Source organism: Phyllopteryx taeniolatus, chromosome 10 (genome assembly GCF_024500385.1).
Source record: "Phyllopteryx taeniolatus isolate TA_2022b chromosome 10, UOR_Ptae_1.2, whole genome shotgun sequence".
Classification (NCBI taxonomy): domain Eukaryota; kingdom Metazoa; phylum Chordata; class Actinopteri; order Syngnathiformes; family Syngnathidae; genus Phyllopteryx; species Phyllopteryx taeniolatus.
In genome coordinates this window covers 12,274,857-12,299,172 of record NC_084511.1, presented here as the reverse complement: position 1 = coordinate 12,299,172, position 24,316 = coordinate 12,274,857, and the positions used below count along the sequence as shown (strand labels likewise).

Genomic DNA, 24,316 nt, shown 5'->3' with positions numbered 1-24,316 from the left:
AAAATAACCCTGTGAGCTCAGAGCCCGAGGCATTCCGGGGTGAGTTTTATATGGGCTATTCCTTTTCTGTTTGGGGAGTGTCACATTGCTGTGGGGAGGCTTCCAGTCCCGGTTCAGGATATACCCCACAGCCACCCATATCAGCTCTGACACCACACACAGACAGACAGAAAGCAGGACACTCAGGTAAGGCGGCAGATGCAAGTTTATTACTGCAAACACACACCATCAATCTTGGCCTGCACACCTATTTCCTGATTGCAAAACGCACACAGTTTGTTGTTTACTTGCACCGCAATGTAGCTGCAATGGAATACTTTGAAAAAAGAAAAGCAATCAAACTACAAGTACAATGCAATCGCTGCCCCCTGCGAGGCAAGATGAATGTCTCGTTTGATATAATGCAGGTGCACAGCTTGTAAAGATTGGAGATGTTTTACAAGTCAACACAGACTGGAATAAAAGTCATACTGGATTTGATTAGGCTGATGAATTATATGTTAAAGTAGCAATATAAAAGAAGGATGAAGTAAAAAATGGGCAGGTGTATTGTATTCAAACTTCGCTATGATGTAGCTATGCAGGGAATACATAAATATTAGAGTTTTAAAAAAGAATTGCATTACTACATTATTACAAATATTGCAGCAGTTTAGGTATTTTTGCCTGGTGTGTTTACAAATGCAGCCTGGCTTGTAACTCACACAATGTTTCATCCTAACAACTGATCGGCAACCAATGACACAGAAATATTTAAACTAACACCTAGATAATTAGAATTGATGCTGTTTTTAGCATTGTCTGCAGGGTATACATTAACTAAAGGGACTCTGTTGTGTTCTTAAAAGTATATAAACTGTGTTTATCCTGCATTTTCAGATCTACAGCAGCAGCGTATTGCTGCCACACCAGAAACAAAGTTCAGTATGACGTTATAACGTGATGAAGTTCACGTTTTAACGTGATAAGTTCAGCATGACTTAATAACGTACATTCCACGTTTGAATGTGATAGATTTCACGTGTTAATGTGATGAATTTCATGTTTTAAAGTGATAAGTTCCGTATGACTTAATAACGTTATACGTTTCATGTTTTAACGTGATAAATTTCACGCGTTAATGTGATAATTTACACGTTTTAACGTGATGAGCTTCAGTTTTGCTTTCAGCAAAACAAAACGAAACAATTCCTCCCGGTTCACGTCACTGGCACCCTATGAAGGTGTGTGTCTTCTTTTTGTGTCTTATAATTCAAAGTTACTAGCGACATAACTACCCTGCTCTTCTATAATAATGTAAATAATAATAATAATAATAAGGTCAAGATTTAAAAAGAAGAGTGACCTGAACCAGAAGAAATATCGATTATTAGCATTCGTAATTTACCTTAATTGAATGTGATTCATTATTTTTTATTGTATTATTTATTATTTTTAAAATCTCTTTTAATGTGGCATTTTGCCATCAAGCATGAATAAAAATTTAACAAATTAAAGTAAATCACTTCCTAACACTAAAAGATTCAAAAAATGTTTTCAATAAAACTTTTTAAATAAACACAGAATTTTAATACAATTTTAAATAAATATAAATAAGCTCTCATAATAACGATAATAATGACTAGTAATAGGCGGCACGGTGGCCGACTGGTTAGAGCGTCAGCCTCACAGTTCTGAGGACCCGGGTTCAATCCCCGGCCCCGCCTGTGTGGAGTTTGCATGTTCTCCCCGTCCCTGCGTGGGTTTCCTCCCACATCCCAAAAACATGCATTAATTGGAGACTCTAAATTGCCCGTAGGCATGACTGTGAGTGCAAATGGTTGTTTGTTTCTATGTGCCCTGCGATTGGCTGGCAACCAGTTCAGGGTGTACCCTGCCTCCTGCCCGATGACAGCTGGGATAGGCTCCAGCACGCCGACGACCCTAGTGAGGAGAAGCGGCTCAGAAAATGGATGGATGAATAGAAATAATAATTTTAATGAACGTCTGCCTTTGCAACTAACTAAAGCCAATTTAAAAATGTATCACATAATTGTTTAGTTTCAGATTCATCCTTGCAATTAATACATCTCCTCTGAACCATTATTTTTTTATAAATAAATAAATAAATAAAATAATACTCATATTCAGCCAATATTGCACTCATGCGCCTTTGGTTTCTAGACCTGAGTTTCAAAATAAATATGATAGTATGGCGATAATCTAATCATGTACAAATGCCATATGTCTTCGTATCACAGGGGCATGATAATGTTCATGCAGTCAGGCCTTGATGACGTGACCAAGCAGAGAATGTTACAGGCTCAGATGCTGTCTAAACACGCCAGAGGAGGTAAGCAATGAGGATGACGCACTTTCAAATGACCCACATGAACATGATACTGTACTTGGTGATACAAGTAGTGTAAAGGCTGCCTGGAGACACTGCAGAGAAATCCCAAAAGCACTGATATGTTCTCCAAACATTCCAGCAGGAAGTATCCCATCCGCTGTGTTTGTTCTCCAGTGTTCCCCCCCCCCCCCCAGCTAAGCTTTGAAAGAGCATCCCCCTAACCTCAGCAAAATGCAACTCCCACCAGTGGATTTCACGCCGGGGCCGCTACTCCGAATGCGCTGGCTTGTGCAAACACTTATCATGTACAGGGAAATAAGGCCATCCTTTCGTGAGGAACGCCTTTCATCTCGAGATTCCTATTTATATGCCCAGTTACCCATGCAACCCCGGACAACAACAAACACTATACACCCGCTCACATAATCTTGAGGCTATTTCAGTGTCTCTGCTGGGCCACGATAGCACACAAGAAGAGTCCCTGTTCAAAAACTGTGGATTTCAACTCAATTATGCATGATATTATTGAAATTAGCTACCCTCTGTTGTTCAATAATAGTAGGAAGCAATGGTGGCCGACATTTACTACCTCAATTCTAATATGTATTCCATGAATTTGTATTCATTTATTTCCAACAATCTATTCTCTTAATTTTGCTGCGTTTCTCTTGGCTGCACTGCTTCCAGTGCGTGTACTGTATGTGGATGTTCTGTCCAATCAGATTTTAGCTTCTACGTGCTGCCCAGTCAATGTAATCTGCACAGGACCAGGTCGATGCCACCTAGATATCAGGGGCGTGCAGAGACCTTTAGAGGGGCAGGTACTCAAAGTTAAAAGGGGGGCACATGGACCAAGTGTTTGTAACACCTTAGCAGAGCATTGCACGCTATTTCTGAAAACAGAATAAGAATAGACACTTGCCTTAAGGACACCAGGAATTGCAGTTTCCAGCAAAGGTGCGCACCATTTACTTAGTTGTTGATGGGAATAATAATAAACCCACAAATTAGAATTTTGTGCCCAAAATCCCCCTATTTTGTGGTCACATGTTAGCTTTTTCTGTGCATGTCACAACTACACTGTGGCCAAAATAAAATTTCCATGTACTCTGTACATGTTTGTGGATTTATTCTCTAGAACTGTTTTTGTTTTCAATGAAACACAATTGAGAAATTGATGTTAGAAGTTGGTCCATCTCACATTCTCCATCCACGGAAAAGCATTGCTTCTTTGCCCTCAATTACTTTGTAATTATATAGATTTTGTTTTTGACAGTGTAAATTTAGACACATTAATAAAGCACCTTCTGCAGGTAAATAAAATATCTCAAAAATACATTCAGAATACTCCTGACCTCGACTGAATTGACCAAACCCTTATCATAAAAAGAAAATGCATTAATGACTATTTAACAACTTCTATTAAGTTAGAATACAATGCCGTTAAATCAGTAATGGCCAGATAATTCAATGTTCAATGATAACACAAGATGGGAAGGAACTGAAAATAAATGGAGGCATTTTTTAAATACAATTTAAAAGAGTCCAAATCCTCCGATTTTAAAATTGGACTATGTTCTGATTTCCTTAGTCCTCCAGCTATGAGATAAATATACAATGGTAAATGATTGACACCTCCTCAGTAACTCCTTCTGTCTCTGATTGGTTGTTTTCCCTTGGGCACAAGATGGGAACAGAGCATTTTGTGTGCATGTCACAACTATATACCAAGTCCCGACTGAATGGCCCAGGTAGCAAATGCATGGCTTGGCACTGGTAGGAAGTAAGATGACGAGGATACAGCTAAATATGGCATTACATTAGTGTGGGGTTACCCAATGCCAGGCCGCACATGCTTGTACTGTACATGTTTTCTGCACAGCAATCTCATGTGTGATCACTTACTAAAGCAGATTTTGTCTTCATGGTACGTCAGGGCGTCTGAATCTGGGGAAGAAGGTCAGCGTTCCAAAAGACGTGATGATAGAGGAGCTCACCCTCCCGTCCAACCGAGGCTCTCGCATGTTTCAGGAGAGGCAGAGGCGGGCTGAGAGATTCACGCTGGAGAATGCGGCCAACAGTGCTCACAAAGCCATGAGTGTACGGCACAGAGGGGCTCCTCACACATGACTCATAGATACTGATTCAACTGCCAATGAAATTAGAAACAGACAACCATTCGCACTGACATTCACACCTACGAACAATTTAGAGTTTTCACTTAACCTACCTTGTATGTTTTTGGAATGGGCGAGGAAGTCGGAGTACCCGGAGAAAACCCACATAGGCACAGGGAGAACATGAAAACTCCACACAGGCGAGGCCGGATTTGAACTCTGGTCCTCAGAACTGTTCTTTTAAATATAAAAATGTAGCCAAAATATTATCCAGCCATCCACGTTCTATAGCTTGTCCACACTAGGATCACAGGTGAGCTGGAGCATATCCTAGCTGACTTTACGCGAGAGGAAAGTTACACTAGGCTGGTTGCCAGTCAATCCCAGGGCACATGGAGACAAATATGGGATGGATAGATGGAGTCACAGTGGTAGCAGGTCCATGCTGTGTCAGAATAAATCCTTCTAATGAAAAAAAATTCAGAATATTTTGCAGCACAGTTGCATCGTGCGTGGGTTTTCTCTTGATATTCCAAGACCATACGTGTTACCTTCATTCAAGATTCTAAATCGCCCATAGGTGTGACTGTAAGTGTGAATGGTTGCTTGTATAGATGTGCCGTGCAATGCCTGGCATCCAGTCCAAGGTGTACCCTGCTTCTTGCCCAAAGTCAGCTGGGATAGACTATAGTTCTTCACCCGCGACCCTAATGTGGATAACTCAGAATCAGAATCATCTTTATTTGCCAAGTATTTCCAAAAAACACACAAGGAATTTGTCTCCGGTAGTTGGAGCTGCTCTAGTACGACAACAGACAGTCAATTGACAGAGAACGCATTTGAGACATAAAGACATTGACAAAAACAGTCACTGAGCCATAAAGGGTTGCTAGTTCAACTCAACTCAACTCTCAACTCAACTTTATTTAGACAGCGATTTCACAAATGTCACAGCTGTGCACAAAACATAAAATAATAATAACAATAATAATACTCCAGTGACCGGAGTATGGATGGATGCATAGTAATAATAATAATAATAATAATAATAATAATAATACAATCATAAATAACCAAATTCTTCTCCAATCAAAATACACCATAGCTAACACGAGGCAAGTGTGGTGAAGGACGCAAGTGCAAAACCGAACCACCGAAAAGGTTGGCTTTCTAAGCCTGACAGACAGTTCACTTCACAGTTGAGAGGGTCAGGCTTTGAAAATAGCTTTGTTTTGGCAAGGTGATGCAATGCCCCGGCCACCCAGTCATGACATAGACCGGCGACTTGCGGGGCGCCTCCGCCGCCCAGTCAAGACATGGACAGGCGACTGGCCCGGCCTCCCTGGCCACCCAGTTGTGTGGGCCCACAAGTCTTGGGTTCCCCCGCATAACGCTGTTGCATATATTGTTTGAAGCTGTTAGTAGATGAGAGAGGAGCAAGATTGAAGTCTCCATTTACCAGTAAGAGGGTGCCGGGATACTCCCCTCCATTGAATCTCACGGACAAAAACGCTGAAAACAGTCCACAAGGGTTTGCATGATGCAAACTGAAATTAAATGACAGAAAATGGTGGAAAAGTACAAAATAAAGAGAAAATTTGGTGGAGCTTTTGTAAAAGGTTGTCAACTCATTAAGTGGGAGGAAAATGTATGTGAACCCTTTGGAATTGCTTACATTTCTGCATAAAATGTTCATAAAATGTCGTCTGATCTTCATCTAAATCACAAGAATAAACAGAGTCTGTTTAAATGAATACCACACAAACAATTATGTTTTCATATTTTTATGGAAAATAACGTGAACATTCACAGGACAGGGATGAAAAATTATGTGAACCTCTAGGCTATGGACTCTCCAAGAGAATTCTCCAAGGTGTGAGTGAGCATACCCGAGCCAACCTGGAGTCCAATCAATTAGACAAGCTTGGCAGTATGGCTTAAAAGCTGCTCTGGCCACTCAAAAACAGGTTAGAATTGTCTCCTGTCAAGAAGCACTGCCTGATGTGTACCATGCCTCACTCAAAAGAGCTCTCAGAAGACCAACGAATTGTTGACTTGTATAAATCTGGAAAAGGTGACAAAAGGTGATGATGTGGATGTTCATCAGTACACAGTTAGACAAATTGTCTATAAACGGAGAAAGTTCAGCACTGTTGCTTCTCTTCCAAAGTGTGGCCATTCTGTAACGATGACTGCCAGAGCACAGTGTAGAATGCTCAGAGTTAAAAAAAGAACACTAGCGTGTCAGTTGAAGACTTGTAGAAATCACTGGCACATGCCAAAATCTCTGGTGGCTCAAGACCCCCCTTTTTAATTTAACGGTTAATTAATATTTAATTTACCTTTTAAGTTACATTTAAACTGTTTTATTTCCTTTCAACTTTAATTGCATTCTCATTGCTTTAGTATTATCTATTGTATTGTAGCTTTATTTTTATGCTATTTTTATAGTTTTGGGTCTGTTCATCTTAGTTTTCAATGAACGCTGCGGTTTTATATACATACTGTATGTGTGTCTTTTGTGTATGTTTATGATTATTTTATTATCTTTCAGTGTTTCCTCAGAGGGAGCCCTCTGTACTGGGAGCTGTGATGGACCACGGCCATGGTGCTGTCTCATGGGGTCCTCAGTCACGATATGTGGCTCCATGCCGGTGACCTGTGGCCACGGCAATAAATTATTGCATTACTTTATTTTATTTTTTTTATTTACCTGCATGTGGTGTGTCTGATGAGGAGTGGCAGGAGGAGAATGATTTTAACTCTGTAAAGCAGTTTGAGTTGCATGTAATTGTGTGAAAAGTACTCTAAAACTAAAGTTTCATTGATTTGATATGACAAAATTTACCATACGTAAAACATTAAACAAGAATGGGGTTCATGGGAGAAAACCAAGGAGGAAGTCGTTGCTGTCTAAAAAAAAATCCCCATTGCTGTACATTTGAAGTTTGCTAAAGAACACTTGGATGTTCCACAGCACTACTTGGCAAAACATTCTGAGGACAGATGAAACTAAAGTTGAGTTGTTTGGGTAGAACATACAACGCCATGTGTAGAGGAAAAATGACAGCACCCCAATATCAAAACCTTATCCTAACTGAAGCATGGTGGAGGGAGCATCATGGTCTCGGTGCGCTTTGTAACCTCAGGGCCTGGACAGCTTGCTATCATCAATGGAAAAAATAATTCACGTTTATCAAGATATTTTGTAGAAGAACTTGAGGCCATCTGTCCAACAGTTGAAACTCAAGAGGATGTGTGTTACAACAAGACAATGATCCATAACGCAGAAGAAATCAACAACAGAATGGCTTCAGAAGAAAAACATACATGCTCTGGAATGACCCAGTCAAAATCCTGACCTCAACCCAATTGAGATGCTGTGGCATGACACCAAGAGATATCCCAGGAATCTGGCTTAACTGCAACATTTTTGTGGAATGGTCCAGAATTCATCCTGATCGTTGTGCACGTCTGATCTGCAAAGACTAGAAGCATTTGGTTAAGATTATTGCTACCAAAGGAGTGTCAACCAGTTATTAAATCTAAGGGTTCATTTACTTTTTCCTCCCTGTCCTGTGAATGTTTACATTATGCTCTATAAAAAATATAATCGTTTGTGTGATTAGTTTAAGCAGACTGTTTATTCTTGTGATTTGATGAAGATCAGACTACATTTTATGGCCAATTTATGCAAAACAAATATATCTTTAATCTCTTTTAAGATAACCACTATAGAAAATGGCTGGCTAAAATAATATTTTGGCTAGATTTACATGAATAGCTCTCTGACAGTGTCAGTAAAATTCAAATAATCCTTTAAAAGGCAGTTGTTGTTGTTTTGTATGTTTTTTTGATACTGCTTTTTTCTTGGATCTATTGTGAAGGTATATCAAATCTCTGGTACAGTATTCGTCGTCAGGATGGCCGACTGGTCTAAGGCGCAAGATTCAAAATTACCCTTTCTTCAATTGCGGATTCAAGTCCATTTAGTTATCGATAGGAAAAAAAAAACATTTACGGCAGTTTCCTGCATTGGTTAATCTCACATTGCCGGTATTGTTAGGTCCTATTAGGCACATCTTACATTCGTCACTTGGCTCTTCTGTTGTAAAAAGCCTCAGAGGAGTGCTTGGATAACCCGTGTCCTTGCATACTTAAGGAAACTTTGCAGAACTCTGTCCCCTGTAGCTCAGAGGTATGATTAAACTGAACTCCTAAAACCTTTTGAGTGCAACCAATCTAATTGTTCTTTTCCCAGGCCCACCCAGTGGCTGTTCCCCCCCCACAAATCATCCAAAAGCCTCAGGGAGGAAAAGAGAACCAAGCTTTCTCTAACCCTGGTAAGCATAGCCTGGTCATGAACCTTAAGAAGACACTAGCAAAGAAGGGCAGTCCTGATGTCCTCGCTCCAGGTAAATAGTGCTGCACTGCATAATAGCTAGTTCAGCCGAACTATAATGCTGGGGGCCTGGACAAAGCCAAAGCTTGTAGAGTTTCTGCTTGTAGTCACAAAACAATGAAAGCATTGTATACAACTTTGTATACATGGTATATGTTATTCATGCTGAGAATTTGTGACCATGACTCCTATTGCTGACAGTATTGTATGTAAATCCATCCCATTGCAACTAAACTTTATTAGAGCAAGTAAATTACTAATTTTACATCTGTGAAGTGGATCTATTATCCCAGCAAAGAAGTGCTCACTAACAGAGATCTAGACATACAGTATTTGTGATCAATATTTGAGAGAAATAGGCCTTTTTTGTGCATAAAAGTCTTAATATTTCGAGTTGTTCATTACAAAATGGAAGCCAAAACTAGTGTTGCGTATTAGTCTTGTGTATATTTGCACATCAGCCACTTTGCACTCAGTGTCTGTATTTGCATTAGTTGGCTCTACGGTACCAACACCTTCACAATCACATAGGTGTTGTTGCTTTTACTGGTTCCAATACCAGCATGTGTATTGTCTATTACTAGCTTGGCTTCTTAATTAAATTAAAAACCTTCATTAGTAATGTTTGTTATCAATTAGCTAAATATTGACATTAAGATATTGTAGCTTACCTGTTTTTTTAGGTTTTATAGTGACGGTTGAAGTTAGATGTCGTAGTTGTTGTGTCTGTTACCTCCGAGTTGCAAACTTTGCAATTTGCCATTCTCTTTTTCCCTATTTTATCAAAAACATAATCCTCGAATCCAAATGTAATAACCTTTAGAGCTACCTCCATGATACTTCATGAGGTGGCCTCTGCACTCCATATCATGGCATACTGGTAGGTTGCAAGGTTTGCACACTACACAAATCTTATCTTTCAAAAACAAAACAAACAGCGCACTGTGAAAACGGAGCGTTCCACATGTAAACAAGTAAGACTTGTTCTTTAGTTCTTTCACAAGTTTTAGTCCCAAATCATAACATTGGCGACTTAAGTCTGACTCACCTCTGCTAATGGGGTTTATAATTAGATTGGTGTGGCCACAATGACATTGTTACATGTTCTCATTCCACGCCATCTTTACATTAAACATTTCTTCCATCAGGATATTCTGGCCCACTGAAGGAGATTCCCCATGAGAAGTTCAACACAACGATGGCTCCCAGATCTTACTGGTCTCCATGGAGGGAAGCTTTGCGCTACAATGAGGAGCTTCTGGAACCCCTCAATGCCCAGTTGCCCTTACCACAAAAATATCAGCTTGCCCACTACAGGTGCTTCAACAGGTGATTCCTCTCATGAAATACAATACAGTCTAGAAGGAAAAGTATTCCTATATGGAGTTGGAAAGGTGTCCCTATTTTCACTTGGGTTTTCTGCGGGTAGCTAGCTTCCTTTCACATTCCAAAAACTTGCATTTGAGGTTAATTAAAAACTATAATTGCCCATGCCCATCTAAAATGCCCTGCAATTGGGTGGAGATCAGTCCAGGGTTTACCCATGCTCTCGTCCAAACTCAGCTGGATAGGTTGTGTTCGACTTATCGGGCCTAAATTTCATACTGCTTTTCCATTACAAGTTCCAATGGCCTGGCCCCATTCTGCCTCCGGTTGACCTGGCCTGGCCTCCGTTGCTTTCCCATTACAACAGGCACCAATCAAACGTCAGAGGGATTGGAGCGGGATCAAGAAGAAGGTGACATGCTCGCTTTTCGTCGCGCCTTCCATCTCGCTTTATTTCACCTTCTGCCAATATGGACAAATATGCCCGCATCTCCTCAGGAGACCACTGAACAAAAGCTGCTTTAGGCCCACCGCACACTGTGACCGGACCATCGTGTAGAGTTGCCCTCGCACTCGAGCGCTTCACAAGTGACTGCCTGGCGAGCCTGTATTGCCGTTTGATACTGTGTATTAAGTATCTTATACTTTATCACATTCCTTAAACCATAACAAGATAGATTAATAGTTAAGGAAGAAGCAGGTTGCTAAAAAGAGAGGGTGTTGGTGAGAATAAAAGCGAGAGTGTGGATATTTGAAAGCGTGTATGTAAGTTCGTGCACATTCTGGCCACAAGCTTGCCAGAATGCAATATACAGATACATTAATTACTGTATGTACTTCCTGCCATCTACAAGTTGTAATAGAAGACCATTCATTTGTTCTGTCTGTCACTATGCCTCACTGGCATAAATAGATGAACAAAAATACATTGTTTCTTGTAAATATAATTTTTTGAGCAATTAAGTACAATTTTATAATTTCCCACAGCACACCTGAAGAGCGCTCATGGCACACTGGTTGGGAATCACTGCCCGAGTCTACCCCTAACCCCCTAATTGATTAACTAAATAAGTGGAATATCTTCAATACTTTTGTCTCTATAGTTTGTGTTCATTGGAGGCACTGTAATTATAAGAGGTTGAAAGAGGTCATCCATGACCAAGAAATTATCTAACAACCACAATCATCTGGGCTCTACCTCATGTTTCCACAATTTAAATATTCAGACAGCTTCTGCTCCTTGGACGGTAGTTGCACGATGGTTATTTTCAATCTCGATACTCGAGATGGCCAACTGGGGCTCAGTTTTCAAAGCTCTCGCAAGACACGGAGAATTTAAACCATGGAACAGGGTGAAATAAATCCACACTGTGAGGAAAGACAAATATTGCCTTTTGGCAGATGGTGAACACACAACAGACTTTATGACCGAAGAGGTTATGTTGTCCTGGGTGTGTATGCCACTTCCTAATTTGATATACAGTAGTTCCGTTGTTTTAACAACCTTTTTCATAACAGCCATTTGCAGGATTACACCAAAAATGCAGAAGCAATTTCAACAAAACATGGCCCAAAAGAACCGGTCCACGTATATCTGGATAATAGTGCAGCTACACAAATTTATTTTCAACAATTCATTGTCCATCATCCATTAATCCATCCGTGCATTAATGCATCAATGCATCCATTAATGCAATTGCCCATCTGGTCATCAGCCTCCATGAGCCAGGAATACAAATTTGGCACTCCAAAAAAGATGTGATAGGTTGTCTGTCTCCATATGTGCCCTGTGATTGACTGGGGACCAGTCCAGGGTATAGTTTTCCTTTCACCCAAAATCAACTGAGGTAGGCTCCTGCTTCGGCGACTCTTAACAGCATAAGCAGTATAGAGAATGAATGGAGGGATGGATGAATGTTAGAACAAATTTCATTTGAAATAAGAAGTCATGGGTTTGTTTCTATGTGCCCTGCGATTGGCTGGCGACCGGTTCAGGGTGTACCTTGCCCACCACCCGAAGATAGCTGGGATAGGCTCCGGCAGCCCGCGACCCTAATGAGGATAAGCAGTAAAGAAAATGGATGGATGGATAAGAAGTCATGGGGAATTTTAGGTACACAAATATTTAAGTACTATACTACTATGGTTCAATTTATACTGAACAAAAATAGAAATGCAGCACTTGGTTTTTGCTCCTATTGTTCATGAGCTTAATTCAAAGATCACATAAGGCCTATTTATCTTGTTTTCCACAAGTCACAAATCTGTTTAAATCAGTTGGTGAGCATTCCTCCTTTGCTGAGATAAGCAATCCACCTCACAGTTTTGGCATATGAAGATGAAGATTAGACAGCCTGATTATTGCACAGGTGTGCCTTAGGCTTCCCATAATAAAAGGCCACTCTAAAATGTGCAGTTTTACTGTAAATTAAATGTGTTGCAGTGTGTTTGGGTCACACCAAATACTTGATGTCACCCTCCTTCTGCCAGTCACTCTGAAAATGAGACCCCTCTGGCTGGATCTAGTTACACCCCCCAAGGTTTTGATGAAATTATGAAACCTCCATCAAGTTGGTCCACAGCTAATGGGACAGAACAGCTGGTGATGAACAGGTTGAGTCACCCTGAATCAGATCCCATGTGGTCCTCTGCCATTTATCAGACCTTATCGTATATTCAATCAGAAACATGTAGAGGAGATATTGACCGGATCTGATGGTGTTGTGTGAGCCACATAATGCATTAAGATGAAACACTAATGCTTTTCTTTTGATTTACAGGTCTCCCATGCCTTTTGGAGGCACACTGTCCAGCAAGAGGGTGATCCCCATTATTAGCTTTGAGGCCCAGGAATCCCAAAACCTGCCCGGTGCTGCTTTGGACCGCATGTGTCATCGGCCCAATTTCAACAAAGCACCCAGGGGATGGGAACGTCATCACTGCCCTGAATCTAATGAACTATGAAAAAATGACTATTAGCTTAAGACTGTCATCCCTCTGTTAGTCAGCAGCAGCAGCAACAGCAGGGTGGAGGTGGGGGGTGGGGGCGGAACAGAGTGGTAGCAGTAGCTGAGGCTCAGTCAGGAATATGAGATATATGAGAAAGGAGAATTAACAAATGTATGGGAATAAATAAAAATCAGGATTTAAATTTAATAAAATTACCACCCCATTGTAACCCTGCCTGTATCAGCATTTTCTTTCACTCTCTTAATTTCTCCACTTTCTGCCACGTTTAGTTTAATGATCAATGTACACAGAGACTATGAAAGACTAATGAGTCATTTTAATTTGTGAAAGAAACGAGAAAAAAAGCCTCTCAATAAACTAAGTCATTACACAGTGGAATATAAACATAGTTTAAAAAAAAAAGAGGCATAATGACAAATCTTGACAGACCGCACTGATTCAGTTTGTGTGCTGAACTGCTGGTGTGAAATAAACATCATATCCTGCATGTTGGATTTTGTAATTCCATCCACTCCACAGCAGGTTCCAGGCCCATAGGGAGCATGGTGCCAGGTGTGACACAATGGGGGAAAAAAAACAATCACAGTCAAGTTTCAGCCTAGAAGCTAATCGCCGTGGCGTGCGCCGTGTGCAGCGTGGGCACCCATCCGCTGGGGATCCTGGGAAGGGTAGTGGATCTGACCTGGAGGTCTCATGGTCATGGGTGGGGGCATAGGTGGAACCATAGGGCCCATGGGGTGAAACATTGGGGGGCCAAAACCTTGGTGGGAAAATGGACAATACGACATTTAGTATTTTATATCTTTTGTGATTCGAATCTACTTGAACATACAATTAATCTTTAACGGCGCAAGAGAAACTTTCAGACACAGAAGCTTAGATTAGCACTGGTGTGGGAACTGATTTCAAGTTTACCTGGAGGAGGGGGGTTGAGACCAGGGGGTGGCGGCAGAGTAAGGTTCATGACAACTGGAGAGGTGCTCGGGTCCAGGTTGAAATAATTTGCTGGAGCTTCTTCATCAAGAGGTGGTGGTGGAGGTAGTGCTGCAAAGACATGTCAGAACATGTCAAATACATACAGAATGAACATACAGACCAGACATATAAAGGCATGCAAAGAGTAATGTCAGAGTGAAAGGGTCATGCATAACAGTGCTTCAACTTTTGAGCTAGGGGTAACGGGGTCGGTGCCTTGCTCAAGTGGACCTCGACAGGAGTAAGGAAACAGACTAGCATTTCTCCAACAACTAGGTGCCAATTTCATTTGTCCACAGCGGGACTTGAGCAGTGACCCCTCTGCTTCCAAAGCCCAAGTCCTTACAGATGAGCCCCCAAAATACACTCCAGCTCACCTCCTGGTAGTCCTGGCACAGGATCAAGTCTGGTACCCATCTCAGCAACTCCTTCGCCTTCCTTTCCTCTTGCTGCCTGAGACCTAAAACATTTTATTCACACACATTTGAAGAGTCTTCATGAGCTTTTTCATGCTACATTCACACCCACAATGACATCTTACCTTCCCCACTTGACAGTGAGCCTCTGACCATTGACAATAAGCTTATTGAAGGACTTCTCTGCAGCCATTTCAGCAGCCTGCCGCGTGGCAAACTGGATGAAGGCGCACTGCTGCCTTTGTACTATTGTGATGGTACGAATCTCACCAAACTGGTAGAAGTAACCCCTAAAAAAGACCCACCAAAAAATAAGCTAAACACCCAGCACACTTACAAATTTCCATGTTGAAAGCTCATGGTGAAAACAAAGATGCTCACTTGAGATCTCCATCTGTGACTGTTTCGCCAAGACCTCCAATGTAGAGGGTGGTGATGGATTTGTCGTCAGGCGGGTCCAGCCTGGGCATGGTCGAGGCCCGCTTCAGCAGCTTGTCAGCAACTGGATCATTAATGCCATAGTAACGATCCTTGATGTTCTGGTCAGCGAGCGGGTCATCGGGATCTGTGGGCTTCTCATGTCTATGTAAACAACAAGGCATTAGGCGTGCCTACTTTACACATTGCCTATTAAGAATTGCAGTTTGTCGTTTGCACTCCCACTATATTGAAGATTTTTAAGCGATCATTATTATGGGTGTTTACATTATACGGGCACTCATAAAAGTTTTAATATTTCCGAATTTAGAGTGGCGGGCCTTCAGTGTCGTAACACGGTGTGCCGCAAAATCCCGGGCAGCACTGAGGTCCACTGGAAGAGATGTAGGGTAATTAGGAGCAAGAAGAGGGGACGCCACTTCAGTGAAAAACTGCATTTTAAAGGTTTAGTATTCATTTTTCCCCTTAGAGCAGAGTGAATATATGCCTAGGAGTATTGATTCGTGCTCTAATGATATGCGTTCCTGCTCTGTTTGTGTTAAAGTAGCAGTTATTTTAAGGTTTATAATTACTGTAAAATCAATGCTAATTTTAGTTACCCCATCTATGGCGTTTCACATTATATGTTAGCATTAAGCTAGCAGACTTTTGTTCCGCGAAATTATTATTGGAGAACTATTCAAGTCAGAGTGAGAACAGGTGCGAAGTAATACTTTAGAAAGTAAGTTTAAATAAGTCTGTTAAAAGTGTGTGGGACGTGTAAAACTACAGAAAAAAAAAAAAAAGGTGCGGTCCCTTTATAATGCAGATTTTCATCTATTGTGTGCCGGTCTGGAACGCAACCCCGCAATAATTGGGTGCCTTTTACGGGATGCTTAATACACACCTATTGCAGTTACAGTATATGTCACAAACTGCATTTATGGGGATGCTGTGGCTATTCAGGCTCATAAAAGCAAACCTCAAAAGAGCAGTTAAATGTAACGAGCTAAATTTAATTTAACCTACTAATAATAGAGATTTATTTCAGAAATATTCATGTTTGTATTTTAAATACTTGAATTAAGAATTGAGTTAAGTTTTGTTCAAGCCTGTCCTCTTTCTGTCTCTCTCTGCAGCGGTTAATCCTGGGAATAGTGCTAGGTTTGAGGCACTGATCAGAGAAGAGCGTAGTCACCATTGGTGACATTACCATCATGTGTGGTAATTGATTACATGAACCTTAAACCTATACACATTTTGTCAACCTTTTGAAAATGTTGAGTGGTGGTTCTACTTCCAAAGTAAGAAATTCAATCACAGCTCTCTGCTTCTGGTGGCCATCCAACAATGATGTCATTTCCAAAATGGCTGACAGGAGGAGGTCAGGCTTATTATTAAAAAATAATTTAAATAACTATTCTAACAAACTGAAAATTTCAGATTATTTTTTGTTTTGGTATGTTAAATTAAATTGGGCTCATCAGTTTTTGAATGCCACCCCCATAAAAATCACCAAAAAGATTTAAGCTTCCCCAGCCTTGATTTAAAGGCGTGATATAAAGTGTTTGCACCACACAGTTGACTTTGCATTTGTAGTGAGTTGAGTGGAGTCCCACTCACCTGTAGGGACACTCTTCCCCTCTCCTGCACTCTCCCTTAACCCAGAAGGAGCAGATGTGGGGACGGTTCCTCTTATAGTATGGTGTTGTACGGGCCAGTTTCAGCAACATGTCACTAGAGCTGGTCGCCTTCCCGACCTGACCGCCTGGCCGTGTGCCATCCGAATTGGCTAACTGAACACAGAAGACACATGAGGGTGCAATCAATTGGCTGGGAAAGCTTTAAGTACAAACATAACAGCGCATCTTCCTAAACACTCTCAACAAAAGATACACAGTGGATCCAGATAGTATTCACATCGCTTTACTTTTCTCACATTTTGGTATATTACAGCTTTACTCCAAAAATAAATATCCATGGGACATTCTCCCAGAAGCTTTGTGGCTTGTCAACATGTACTTTGGCAAATTCCAGTGTTGCTTTTTGATTATTTATTTTCAACAGTGGGCCATCTCCCATGGAGTCAACTTTAGAGTTTTCCCCACCGCAGGAACCTTTGCAGGAACTTCCCTAGCTACCCAGGTAGCTTGAGTTCCCCCTGTGTACCCACCGAAGAAAAATACCAGGGTATGGAAGGTTCCCCCTGGATTATATGAGGGAGCGGGCGGTGCTGACGAACGTTGATTGGTTGACAGACCTCTGTAGGCGTTTATACTTTTTCATTCAAAGAGCCGCTATTACTGGATGTGGCGTTATGCAAGGCTCAAAATAAGAGCATTAAAATCTGCCGTCGCAACAGTGGTAAGGTACGCTGCTGGCCGACTAGGTTCCGCTAAGGAGCGGAGGTCCGATCCCAAGAGGGCGTGTGTGTCTTCCTCGGTCGGGCCAACGAGACAAAGACCGGCGTCAGGCTGGCCGGCAGGGACACTCTGATGGTCCAATCCAGCCAGTCGCGGGGTGAAAAAAAAATGAAATAAAAAAAATTCTGTTCACAAATAAATATTTGCAATTTACAGTCCTTTTTTTTCATGCGGAGACATTTACAGATACCAAATACTTGACACTGCGGCATTTAAAAACTGACTAAGAGCTGTCCATGTCGTGTATTTTTTTTAATTGTTTTATTGAACCTTATCCAGTTAAGGTATTTGCAATGCCAACCTGGCTGCAGACAGCAGAGTAAAACAAATTAAAAAAGAAGCAAATATATATACAAACTGTACAATGTGATATAGCAACAAGTTAAATATTACATCATAGCACATGGTGAATAAAAGGTCCATAAAAGGCATGTGAGCGGATATTATCTAAACCTGAAGAACTTGTATGAAGAAAAATGTAATTGCCTGAATGCGAAGACATTAGAAAAACTTGTCTTTTGAATAATATTTTACTAAATAAATGTATATACGCACCGGAACTCAGCATTTTGGCACGAAAAGTAACTTCACACGGCACCGGTGATTGTTTTTTATTTTTATTTAATTTTTTTAATGGATGGAACCAAATGCTATAAAACGCTGATTCCTTTCCCTACCCACCGATGAGGCACAAGGTTAGTGTTTGTGATACTGTGAGACGTTTATGTGAATTTTCATGTGATATGAGATGGCATTTTTTGACTGGCTGTTAGATCTCTGATGTTGTGATGCTGTTCACTGATGATTACAGATGGTCGGCCATTCATGAAAACTAGTTGCCGAACCCTGCACACTTGGTGACAGTTGAGTTGGGTTATTGTGTTATGTTGTTGTTATTGGAATGTGGGAGGAAACCAGAGTACCCGGAGAAAACCCACAGTCACGGGGAGAACATGCAAGGTGAGGCCAGATTTGAACCCGGATCCTCAGAACTGTGAGGCAGATGTGTTAAACCAGTCCTTCACCGTGCCGCCCTAGCCAAAATATATCTCCTTAGTTAGTTACAGTATATGCAAGCAAAACAATGCAAGCTGTATTCTCAAAGTGTCGGGAAACACTAGGTCATATCGAGGTAGGTCTTAACAAATATAGTAACTGGACAGTAGACATGACCAGGAAAAGGAATCCCGTGTTGTTGCATCTGATAGCTAGCTAAATTGATATTTCAGTTACAAAGCTCCAAATGAATAAATTAAAAAAAGATGCGATGTATGTGGAATTAATACAATTGCGCAAGAAAATGTTGAATTTAAAAAAGGCATATCATAGAGTAGAAAAAAAAACTGTAGTTTAAAAAACCTACTGTGTAACACCATACACAGTATGATCCATCCATCCATTTTCTGAGCCGTTTCTCCTCACTAGGGTCGCGGGCGTGCTGGAGCCTATCCCAGCTATCATCGGGCAGGAGGCGGGGTACACCCTAAACTGGTTGCCAGCCAATCGCAGGGCACATATAGACAAACAACTATTCGCACCCACAGTCACAACTACGGGCAATTTAGAGTTGTCAATTAACCTACCATGCATGTTTTTGGGAAATGCTGTCTAATCGCAAGTATTACGTCCAAAGAAGAAAGCTCCTCAATAGCAGACTTAATATATACTGGTCTGCATATCAACATGAAGGATTCCTTCAATTAACCTAACATGCATGTTTTGGGGAGTCCCCGGAGAAAACCCACGCAGACTAGGGGAGAACATGCAAACTCCACACAGGCGGGGCCGGGGAATGAACCCCGGTCCTCAGAACTGTGAGGCAGACGCTCTAACCAGTCGTCCACCGTGCCGACACAGTATGACAAATCAAATACCTCTCTCTCCATATTCTGTGTGAAGTATTCTTTGTTCACATCCGAACGAGGAATGTCATCCTTAATGGCAAGGCCAGTGTCTCGAACCTGGATGGGCAAACCTGAAAAAAAAACACACATTGAGAAGTGTTAACTCACAAGTTAAATAAAGACAAATATTAACAATCAGGTAACATAAACCCAAACCAAACACTCACCATATTCCAGGTCCAACAGACATGTCTGACAAACATTTTTCATTTTACTGCAAGTCTGACAGACTTCAGTCTTCTTGAAACGCATACGTGTCCCTGGACACCAGCGGAATACAGTAAAGGGTCGAGCACAGATCTGTTGGTAAAACATTCAAACGGTAATACCGTGAGGATAATATTACATGTTCAAACTTCAATTCTGTTAGCCCCTGGCGGGCTTTGACTATATAGGTGTACCTTGCATTCTTTTCCATACTTTTCTTTGGTCTAGGGGGGTGGGGGGACAGAGCGATTTCAAAATGTGAAGCAGTACAAGTTTGATTACACTACAAACGTCACAAAAACACAAAATGACGTGATGTTTTGAAGAAACAAATGTTCACTTACCATACGAATGTAAGGGTTTTCTCCTAAACATGTCTGACAGAGAATTGGGAAATCCTGTAAAAGAAGTGTGATTTAGTGCAGGATGTGTTTAGTCAGCAGTGATGGGAAGTCACGAAGTACAAATAGTCATGTGGATTTTTCAAGCAACTGTACTTTGAATATTAATTTTTCTGACAACTTTTTACATTTACTCTCTACATCCGAAAACGCATTTCTGTTTTGCTCCTTAATTTGTCATTACTTTTTACAACTTTTGTTCCTTTTCTTCATCTTCTCAGTTGAGCATTATCTAAGTTAATGAGAAGGAAACTATTGTGTTAGAGGTTTATTGTCCGCCGGACCAAGTTATCAAAACGGGTATTGAATATAAATTACAGTAAAATTTAATTTTTGTACTTAAGTACATTTCAGGGCTTGTACAATTACGTTTGTACAAGCACAGGAGTTGAATCGGTACATGTACTTTTACCAGGGTCTTTTTTTCCCCAACACAAACTACACTTCCTACTTAAATAACGATTGCGATTATGTTTGACACCTCCGTTAGTTAGTCCAGCTAGGCAAGGGTTAGACTATTTCCGAGTAAGGATTGGAGTGCCACGGAGTTTTTGAAGCACCACTAGTTTATAACGGATTACTAACACGTCGGTCACTAAGATTTGGTTGTTGAATAACACTTCCAGATGGCTTGATTCGATATTGACGACGTTAATCTGCTAATGTAAACTAGGTTTGGTTACCCAAACGAGCTAGTGATGGATTCAGTTGGACTTGAATTCGCCACCAATCGGTCGATCGCTGACGTTTCGATAGAGTCGTTTGTGAGTGTGACGATTCCCAATTTGATCCAGTGTCAAGGCTCACGTGTGGCGGTGGGAGACTAGCATCCACGTTCCTAGCCAACACAAGCAGTTAGCTTGCTAATGCTATCTAGCCTGGCAAAGAACGAACATATTCGTTGTAAAGGACGGCATATTTTTCAGTTAAGGTAATTCCAGGAATGTAAGCAGGAATAAATGCTCCAACGGCAATCCTTATAGTTTATAAAATAATGATAGTAACACTTACCGCGTCTTCCCAGTTCTGTCTATTGTAGGTGTTGGAGCCGAGGGACGTCGCCATTTTGCGAAATGTGATGTCAGATTGCGAGTCTTGGAATCTGCCATGCAACTGCGACAGTGCCTCATTTTGCCGCAGGGTGTCGCCCTTTTCAAAAGCCCTTTCCGAATGGAACTGTCAACGACAAAAGCACACACTGCTATAAAGATTATCAGGAAAGGGTGAACATTTTTCACATTAACATTGATTAAACCAGAACAATGATATCCATCCATCCATCCATCCATTCTCTTTTCTTTATCCGGTCGCAGGGGCAGGAGCTTTAGCAGGGAAGCCGATACTTCCCTCTCCCCAGGCACTTTGCCACAATGATATTCTAATATGTTAATTCTAAGTATTGCAATGTCATTTGCTCTGAGTGTAGCCCGTTAAGGTGATTGGTGTTTGTGACGTCATAAAAGATGAAAACAGAATGGAACATTTCAGATGAGTTTTCAAAGGAGTTTTCGTTGTTTTGCCAAGATATTAAAAACAGCTATGGTATATATTTGACAATACTTTTTGCTTTTGTATGGATGTACATTTCAGAGTCTTTACTTCACTACAGAAGTTATCTCAAGGCACTTCACACATTGAGTAGGTCAAGAGCCATACTCCTCATACAGTATAGATGCAGTATATGTATATAAGAAAAACATGAACCTCAGATGAGCAAACACTTGGTGACAGAGTCAAAGAAAGACTCAAACACTAGTAAGGGAAAACAGGATTGAGGTTGACCAACCACGGAAGGGACAAGAGAACAATGGGCACAACAACAGCCGCATCAACAACAGTAATAGTCCCATGTCAGTCTCGAATTGAACATGATAAACCAATACATTTTTACAAGAGCAATGAGCAACAGTGTTTTAAAAATAATAATAATAATAATAGAATAAGAACGTACGTGTTATTCTATCCAGCCATTTCCCACACTGCTTGTCCTCACTCGAGTCACGGGCATGCTGGAGCCTATCCCAGTTTACTCTGGGTGAGAAGCGGGGTACACCCTGAACTGGTCACCGGCCAATCACAGGGCACATAAGCAAACAACCATTCGCTCTCACATTCACACCTATGGACAATTTAGAGTCTTCACTTAACACAGGCACGGGGAGAACATGCAAACTCCACACAGACGAGGCTGGATTTGAACCCTGGTCTGTGAAGCAGATGAGCAATCCAGTCTTTCACCGTGCCACCCAATGTTATTCCATGTTATATTAGTTTAAATCATCTATTTTATGATTAAGCTTGAAATCTTTCCTATACAGCTTTTCCTTATTAGAGTGCCGGGTGAGCTGGAGCCTATGCCAGCTGACTTTGGGGTACACCTTGCACTAGTCGCCAATCAACCACATGGTACATACTGTATAGACAAACAACCATTCACACTCACATTTACACCTATTGACAATTTAGCATTTTTACTTAACATAACATGCATGATTTTGGTATGTGGGAGTTTAGCCACAGTTCCAGGAGAAAAGCTACACAAGCAAGGGGACAACATGTAAATTCCACATTGGAAGGCTGCAGCTGAGATTCAAAGCCCGATTTGTCATACAGAGTTAAAATACAGAAAACGGGTTCAAAGAAAGAGCTTATGAATAGATATACAGTAAGCCAATTTCTTTGTCTGCTTACAGTTTAGGTACCCACCTGTTCACTTCAGGTCAGGGTGTCTTTGCCGTGTGAAACTCCAATTAGTGGGGCACAGGATGCCATATTGGATTGACAATAAGCCCCTGATGTTTAGTTAAGTACAAGGTGAGGTTGTGGAGTCAAAAGGATGGGGATTAGATAGAGGATCTTTTTCACGGTATATCTGTCTCAGCATTAAGGATATCATTAAGAATATTCCGCTCTGTTAACAGGCCATTCTCTGCCATAACTGCATTTCCATAACAAACTGATCAAAGTATCTCCGCCTCTTCCTGTTTCCCTTTCAGTGAATTGTGCTTGGGCTTGTTTAGAGTAGCTCCACCACATTTATGGAGCATTGGTAACTTGGTTTGAATGAGCCATGTGACCCTTTTTTCTCTGTCATGTGATATGGATGAGACAACCAAAGCTCTTTTGAAGGACAGCTTTGTTTCGGATTTAGCCACACTCTAATCAGAATCACCAAAACCTCATGAGTCACAAGGTCAGAGGACACCAAGGTGAGCAACCTCACAGCTGCTCCAAAAAGAATTATACTATGTGGTTGCCGAGACAATTTCTACATTTATACCATGCTCACATTTATTTTCCAATTACAGTAGTCGCAAGTGTTTTGAAATTCACGCATGATAGTGCTTAGTATTAATCAGCACCCTAATATATTTTTCATTTGTACAACTAGAGAAATCCACCTTATGAGGTACACCACTACTCCCTCGAGAAATTGTATTATACATAAAATCAATTTTGATGGTCCCTGTGCTGATTATATACATCCACCGGCCAATTCATTAGGTACACCTGCCCAGTCTGGTCAGTGGTGACAAGGATAGACAGAGGGACAGAGTGGACAAGGGGAATAGGGGTGCAAACCACAGCAGAACAATAGTTAGACAGTCTAGATATTTGAGCACAAGTAACATTACAACAGTCAAATCGTGTTCTTATTTCAAGATAAGAGCGGAAAGAAAAGGGAAGGACAAAACAGGATGTGGGAAATGAGCAAGGCGCAAACTTATTAGTAAATGAACACCATATCACATGCACGTTAGTCAACTGGTGTATGGAGTTGCTGAGCCGGCACATTGAGGAAAGGTGGGCCCGGGTGGGCCCGGCCCGTCCAACGGGGGACCCAACTAGGGTGACGCCACCCACTCACCAGAACCCAAGGCGGTCCCCAGCCCAACCGAAGCGCCCTAACCAATCCCAAAAGGAGGGACACGGGCACCGGACCACAGACCCCACGCCCAAACCCCCCACCCCCAACCCAGTGTGCCCCACCGCTGCCACCGCCCCCACCACCCCCAGAGTGCATGGGGGCGCCAACCACCAACAGGTCCCAACGCAGGAGCCATTTGTCAAATTTAATGCTGCATGTAGTGATTGAATCGGTAAGCTTAAGGTTCCTTTAGGTTCCTATAGCCTAAGAGAGCCTTTAAAGACTATCATGAAATAGGCTAATCAACAGTAGCACTTCATGCTTATTCCTGTGGAGTGAAGATAGATATACATGCTCACAAACACAGTTCATCACAGCCACTAAAATCTCATGAGTGAAGTGCACAGACTCATTTAAACCCTGTCAGGAAAATGAACACACACGCATGGTTTTTTTGGAGACTTGTGCAGCTGCCAGTCGTGCAACTGGAGTGTGTGTGTGTTGGGGGGTGGGGGTGGGGGAGGCGCCACAGCAGTGCCCCCTATGGAGAGTTATGGA

At 41.5% G+C, this 24,316-nt stretch overlaps 2 protein-coding genes across 7 annotated transcripts; one reads left to right on the top strand and one right to left on the bottom strand.

The window, feature by feature from the left end:
• Nucleotides 1-35: 35 nt before the first annotated feature.
• On the top strand, nucleotides 36-13,355 carry LOC133484644 (myozenin-2). Of its 6 annotated transcripts, none has more exons than XM_061787544.1 (8): nucleotides 36-186; nucleotides 880-919; nucleotides 2,241-2,332; nucleotides 4,269-4,432; nucleotides 8,711-8,864; nucleotides 10,000-10,180; nucleotides 10,474-10,589; nucleotides 12,958-13,140. In XM_061787544.1, exons 1-8 carry the CDS (start codon nucleotides 51-53, stop codon nucleotides 12,999-13,001), a joined length of 927 nt encoding a protein of 308 aa, XP_061643528.1. In that variant the 5' UTR covers nucleotides 36-50; the 3' UTR covers nucleotides 13,002-13,140. The 6 variants fall into 6 exon arrangements, with proteins under 6 accessions (XP_061643528.1, XP_061643529.1, XP_061643530.1 ...); XM_061787545.1 differs by lacking the exon at nucleotides 12,958-13,140 and adding an exon at nucleotides 12,173-12,275; XM_061787546.1 differs by lacking the exon at nucleotides 10,474-10,589 and having other exon boundaries at nucleotides 8,711-8,792; nucleotides 12,958-13,355.
• Nucleotides 13,356-13,445: 90 nt separating this feature from the next.
• rbm22 (RNA binding motif protein 22) lies at nucleotides 13,446-21,030 on the bottom strand. Its single transcript, XM_061787542.1, has 11 exons — nucleotides 20,902-21,030; nucleotides 19,834-19,887; nucleotides 19,684-19,713; nucleotides 19,450-19,582; nucleotides 19,253-19,353; nucleotides 16,579-16,751; nucleotides 14,920-15,120; nucleotides 14,664-14,828; nucleotides 14,500-14,582; nucleotides 14,063-14,191; nucleotides 13,446-13,907 (listed from the first exon to the last, which is right to left on the bottom strand). The coding sequence occupies exons 1-11, from the start codon at nucleotides 20,953-20,955 to the stop codon at nucleotides 13,753-13,755; spliced, it is 1,278 nt and encodes a 425-aa protein (XP_061643526.1). The 5' UTR covers nucleotides 20,956-21,030; the 3' UTR covers nucleotides 13,446-13,752.
• Between the last annotated feature and the right edge of the window lie 3,286 nt (nucleotides 21,031-24,316).